Here is a 6,777-nt window from a genome sequence, read left to right on the forward strand (position 1 = left end):
AACTAACAATCTTAAAGAAATATCTCTGCTACAATGGAGTCGGAATCAATCAAGGTGATGAATCAAGACATGGTCAAATTGGACCGATTCGACGGGAACAATTTCTCTCGCTGGCAAGACAAGATGATGTTTCTTCTTACAGCATTGAAGATCTCCTACATTCTCAACCCCAATCTGCAGCCCATAGAAGATCCAAAACCAAGTGCAGACGGCAAACAACCTACTGAGGAGGAAATAGAAGAAATCAAAAAGCAGAAGGCAAAACGGGAGGAAGATGAAGTGTTGTGTCGCGGTCACATTCTGAACACACTTTCGGACCGATTATATGATCTTTTCACGAGGATAAAGTCGGCAAGGGAGATCTGGAACGCACTGGAATTTAAATACAAAGCCGAGGAGGAAGGTACAAACAAGTATTTAATTGCAAAATATCTAGAATATAAAATGGTTGATGACAAGTCTGTCCTAGAGCAAGTTCATGAATTGGAGGTTCTGGTTAATAAGATTCATGTTCTCAAAATAGTTCTTCCAGAGTCTTTTCAAGTTGCTGCAATTATTGCAAAACTACCATCAACTTGGAAAGATTATTCGAAGAAACTAATGCATAAAACTGAGGATATCTCTTTGGAACAACTTCAGAAGAATCTTAGAATTGAAGAGGAGTCACGCATACGTGATTCGAAAAATTCTGTCCAAAGTGATTGTAAGGTCCACACCGTGGAGAAGAATGAATCTTCGGTAAAAAATGTGAACCTTCAAGTAAAGAAAAGTGGACAACACTTTAAAAAGAAGAATTTTCAGAAGAAAAAGGGGTCCTGTTTTATTTGCGGCAAGCCTGGACATTTTGCTAAAGAATGTCGTCACAGAAAAAATAATAATGTAAAATCAAAGGCTTCTGCAAATATGATAGAAGAGAATCTGGTCGCTATGATTTCTGAAATCAATATGGCTTCTGTTAAGTCTGGATGGTGGCTTGATTCTGGAGCAACAATCCACGTTTGCAAGGACAAATCCTTGTTCAAAGGATTTGAAGAAATTTCGGAAATTACAGAAGTGCAAATGGGGAATAATGCTTGTGCAAAGGTTGCTGGAAAAGGGACTGTTGATATAGATTTTACTTCTGGAAAGAAATTGACTCTTATAAATGTTCTGTATGTACCCGAAGTTAGAAAGAACTTAGTTTCTGTTGATCTTCTTTGTAAGAAAGGGTTTCGGGTTGCTTTTGAGTCAAATAATGTTATCCTGTCTAAGAACGGGATGTTTGTGGGAAAGGGCTACTCTTGTGATGGAATGTATCAACTAAGTATTAATAATAAAGTTATATCTTCTGTTTATATTGTTGAGTCTTCATATTTATGGCATGATCGCTTAGCACATTTAAATTTTCGCTATTTGAAAAATATGAGAAAGTTAGACTTCATTAACTTTAATGGTGAATTTGATAAATGTGAAATTTGTGCTAAGTCTAAATTAACAAAGAAATCTTTTCCAAGTGTTTCTCGCAAAGATTCTAAAGTTTTAGATTTAATACATTCTGATATATGTGAATTGAATGGTATGTTAACTAGAGGAGGAAAAAGATACTTTATCACTTTTGTTGATGATTGCAGTAGATATATGTATGTTTATCTTTTAAGAACAAAAGATGAAGCTTTTGATATGTTTAAAAAATACAAAACAGAAGTTGAAAATCAACTTGAAAGGAAAATTAAAGTATTACGTTCTGATAGAGGTGGTGAATATTTTTCTGATAACTTTAATACTTTTTGTGAAGAACATGGCATTATTCATCAATGTACAGCACCTTATACTCCCCAACAGAATGGTTTAGCCGAAAGAAAAAATAGAACTTTACAAGAAATGATAAATTGTATGCTTAATAATGCTAAGTTACCTTTAAATTTATGGGGAGAAGCTTTGTACACAGCATGTTATATTCATAATAGGATTCCCTCTAAAAAGTCAAATATAAGCCCTTATGAGTTATGGAAAGGTAGAAAGCCTAATCTGTCATATTTTAAAGTGTGGGGGTGTTTGGCTTATTATAGAGTTCCTGATCCTAAAAGAACAAAACTTGGACCTAGAGCCTTTAAAAGTGTTTTTGTCGGATATGCTGAAAATAGCAAAGCATATAGACTACTTGATTTATCTTCTAATACTATTGTTGAATCTAGAGATGTTGAATTCTTTGAAAATAAATTTTCTGTAGATTCTGAAAATGTTGAAAATGTTCCTATTCTGCTTAACTCTAATAATTTTTCTAGTTCTGATTTTCATGCTAAGGAAACGAATATATCTAAAGAAATATCAGAGCCAAGAAGAAGTACTAGAGTAAGAAAAGAGAAATCTTTACCTTCAGATTTTATTTCTCCTGAACAAATTATTTTTCTTGTTGAAGGTGATAGGAATAATAATGTTTTAAATAAACATCCTATAAGTTTTAATCCAGATGATGATCCTAAAACCTTTATAGAAGCAATGTCATCTAGAGATGCTTCATTTTGGAAAGAAGCTGTCAATGATGAAATGGATTCTATAATGGGAAATAGTACTTGGATTTTAGTAGATTTACCTCAAGGATCAAAGCCAATAGGATGTAAATGGGTTTTTAGAAGAAAATATCATTCTGATGGTTCTGTTCAAGCTTTTAAGGCTAGATTAGTAGCCAAAGGGTTTAGACAAAAAGAAGGCATAGATTATTTTGATACATATGCACCTGTCGCACGTATAACATCTATTAGAATTCTTATTGCTTTGGCATCTATACATAAGTTATTTGTGCATCAAATGGATGTCAAGACTGCTTTTTTAAATGGAGATTTAAATGAGGAGGTTTACATGGAACAACCGGAAGGTTTCATTCTTCCAGGAAATGAAAGAAAAGTATGTAAACTAATTAAATCTCTTTATGGTCTTAAACAAGCACCAAAACAATGGCATGAAAAGTTTGATTCTGTTATTCTATCTTATGGTTTCAAACATAATAGTGCTGATAAGTGTATTTATTCTAAATTCACTGATAAATATGGTGTGCTTGTCTGCTTGTATGTGGATGACATGTTAATATTCGGCACTAATATGATTGGCATAAATGAGACTAAAGAGTATCTATCTTCTATGTTTAAAATGAAAGATTTAGGAGAAGCGGATACTATTTTAGGGATCAAAGTTAGAAAACATAGTGGGGGTTTTTCTTTAAGCCAATCACATTATATTGAAAAAATAGTGAATAAATTTAATCATCTTGGTTTTAAAGAAGTTAACACTCCTTTTGATCCCAGTGTCAAATTGACTGCCAATTCTGGTAGAGCTGTAGCACAGCTTGAGTATGCTAGTGCAATTGGTTCTTTAATGTATGCCATGCATTGTACTAGACCTGATATTGCATTTGCTGTATGCAAATTAAGTAGATACACTAGTAATCCAAGTGTAGAACATTGGAAAAGCATTTCCAGGATTTTTGGATATTTAAAGAAAACCAAAAATCTGTGTTTGTTCTATAATGATTATCCGGCTGTATTAGAGGGATACACCGATGCAAGCTGGATGACTAGTGTTGGAGACAACCAATCCACTTCTGGAATGGTTTTTACACTTGGTGGAGGAGCAGTTTCTTGGGCAAGCAAGAAACAAACATGTATCTCACACTCCACCATGGAATCTGAATTCATTGCTTTAGCAGCAACTGGTAAGGAGGCTGAATGGATTAGGAACTTATTGCTAGATATTAAGTTATGGCCGAGTCCAATGCCTCCTATCTCTATCTATTGTGATAGTCAAGCCACTTTGTCAAGGGCTTATAATTGTACATATAATGGTAAGTCTAGACACATAAGTCTAAGACATGAATATGTGAGACACTTGATACAAGATAGTGTCATAACTATTGTCTATGTCAAGACAAATAAAAATTTGGCTGATCCATTTACAAAACCTCTAGCAAGAGAGGTAGTAAAGATGACATCAAGTGAAATGGGGCTGAAACCTTATATTTAAAATCACCAGGAATGGTAACCCAACCATTTACTAGAACTAAACTGGTTAAATGGTTTAAATGGGTAATAACAAGTTTCTGAAAGTGATTGATTGATATTGACGCATTAAGCCCTAAAAGATAATGTCAATATCGTCCATTACGGAATAAGAGGATGAGTTATGCTCTTAATGAAAGTCTAATACATTATTGTTGTGTGTTTAAAGTAATGGAAAACACATTGTAGACGTTTCACCTATATGAACTTAGAAGTGGTGCCGCTTCTTAAAAGAACTAAAGGTTTGTTCTTTAAAGAGTTCATGAACCAGGAATAAGCACAAGGCCATAACAGTGCTAAAATATTAATTCTCATTGAAACAAGAGATTAGTGTATGTACAATATTCTCCGGTTCTATCACAAAGAGTAATTAGTTTAATGTTAAGGCAACTAACGACTTTGATAGAACTTTGAGGTATTTGTACTAAGTAAAGGTTTAAATCGAAAGATACCTCTACATATGTATACTTATCTCATTTTGTACATATTGCAGATTATTTTTAAATATAATACTATTAAAATGTTTTTTCAAACAAAGTGGGGGATTGTTAGTATTTGTTTGTAAAAAACAAGATAGTCCCACATTGGAATTTTGAACATTCTTTTAGAGGTTTAAAAGCATTGAATGCTTATTGGGCTTTGAATAATGGATCAAAGTGTAGGCTTCTAAACCCGCGTGCGGGTAGCGCGAATAATGCGCGATTTTGACGCGATTATTAGACGCACTTAGCACTTTGCACGCTTGCCGCTGCCGCTTAAATGTTCTATTTTTTATATATATAATTATATATTGAATATATTTTATTTTTAATAATATTTCGAAATTTAAAAATTATGAAAAGACAAGTGACTGTTGAAAAGTGGCTGTTTGTTCTAAGGGGTGTTTTGAAAAGTTGTGACTGTTGGAAGCACCTTTTCAAAATCTATAAATAGTTTATATTTTCAGATATCAATACAATAATTCTTTCTCTGAATCTTTTCTATCAAAAACTTCTGCAATATTACAAACTTGTTTCACAACGAATTAAGGAAAATTCCAGATTTGCTTACTGGAATTTTCATTTTCTGTTGTATCCTGGGAAGAAAATTTGCATTAACCCGAAGCAACTTTGAATATCAAGTGGGGGCAAATATTTCTTTAAGGAAAGTGTTTCACGCCTCAGAATTTCTGTCTCCTTAATTGTTTTACTAACAATCTTATAACAGATATAAATGAGGCGAGATGCAGAGTACAAGCGCCGTAAAGCTCAACTAGTTCTCCGTTGACATCTATATCTTATTCCCCTTGTTGTATTTACATATACATATGCCTATAATAATGTACGTAGAGTATATTCCCGAATTATGCCATTCTCAGTACTCATTTAAACTCATGGAGTTCTAAGTCTTCTCTCATCGGTCCTTATTCTAGCTAGTAACAATGGCGAGGGAGCAACTTCAAGTTCTCAATGCCCTCGATGTGGCGAAGACTCAGCTTTATCATTTCACGGCCATTCTCATCGCTGGCATGGGATTCTTCACCGACGCCTACGATCTCTTCTGCATCTCCCTCGTCACGAAACTCCTCGGCCGTATTTACTATCATGTAGACGGATCCCCCACACCGGGCATCCTGCCCCCAAATGTGTCGTCTGCTGTCAACGGGGTCGCTTTCTGCGGGACCCTCTCTGGCCAGCTCTTTTTCGGATGGCTTGGCGACAAGATGGGCCGCAAGAAAGTCTATGGCATGACCCTCATGCTCATGGTTATTTGCTCTATTGCCTCCGGCCTTTCCTTCGGCCGCAGTGCCAAGGGGACCATAGCCACTCTGTGCTTCTTCCGATTCTGGCTGGGTTTTGGCATCGGCGTCCTCTGTCTGCCACTATTATGTCTGAATATGCAAACAAGAAGACTCGTGGTGCCTTCATCGCCGCGGTCTTCGCAATGCAGGGGTTGGGTATCCTCGCTGGAGGTATTGTGTCTTTGACCGTGTCGGCAGCGTTTAAAACAGCGTACAAGGCTCTGCCGTACTCCGTCGACCCGCTAGGGTCCACGGTTCCGCAGGCTGACTATGTCTGGCGCATAATCTTGATGGTTGGCGCTTTACCAGCTCTTCTGACGTACTACTGGCGTATGAAGATGCCTGAGACTGCGCGATACACAGCGCTGGTGGCCAAGAACCTGAAGCAGGCCACGTCAGACATGTCAAAGGTGCTGCAGGTGGAGCTTGAGGTCGACGAGGTGAAAGCACACCACGTCGTGGCGAGGCGAGGCAACGACTTTGGCCTCTTCAGCCGAGAGTTCATGAAGCGTCACGGCCTCCACCTCCTCGGCACCACCACCACCTGGTTTTTCCTCGACATCTCCTTCTACAGCCAGAACCTATTTCAAAAAGACATATTCAGTGCAGTCGGATGGATTCCAAAGGCCGCAACGATGAACGCGATAGAAGAGGTCTACAAGATCTCGCGTGCGCAGACTCTCATCGCTTTATGCGGCACGGTGCCAGGATATTGGTTCACTGTCGCATTCATCGACATTGTCGGAAGATTCGCCATCCAATTGATGGGATTCATGATGATGACCGTCTTTATGCTGGCTCTCGCCATACCGTACAATCACTGGACAACCAACCACGTAGGATTCGTCGTAATGTACGGATTGACGTTCTTCTTCGCCAATTTCGGACCAAACAGCACGACATTCATCGTGCCGGCTGAGATCTTCCCGGCGAGGCTGAGATCGACGTGCCACGGGATATCGGCGG

General features: G+C 37.5%; 1 protein-coding gene across 1 annotated transcript in view; it reads left to right on the forward strand.

The window, feature by feature from the left end:
- Positions 5,452-6,777, forward strand: part of LOC109824801 (inorganic phosphate transporter 1-4-like) — a 1,794-nt gene continuing 468 nt past the window's right edge. Inside the window, 2 exon segments of the mRNA XM_020391448.1 lie at positions 5,452-5,875; positions 5,878-6,777. The exon segment at positions 5,878-6,777 is cut by the window's right edge and continues 468 nt beyond it. Of these exon segments, the coding sequence (XP_020247037.1) occupies positions 5,452-5,875; positions 5,878-6,777 (1,324 nt within the window).

The sequence above is a fragment of the Asparagus officinalis genome, chromosome 9 (genome assembly GCF_001876935.1).
Source record: "Asparagus officinalis chromosome 9, Aspof.V1, whole genome shotgun sequence".
Taxonomy (NCBI): Eukaryota; Viridiplantae; Streptophyta; class Magnoliopsida; order Asparagales; family Asparagaceae; genus Asparagus; species Asparagus officinalis.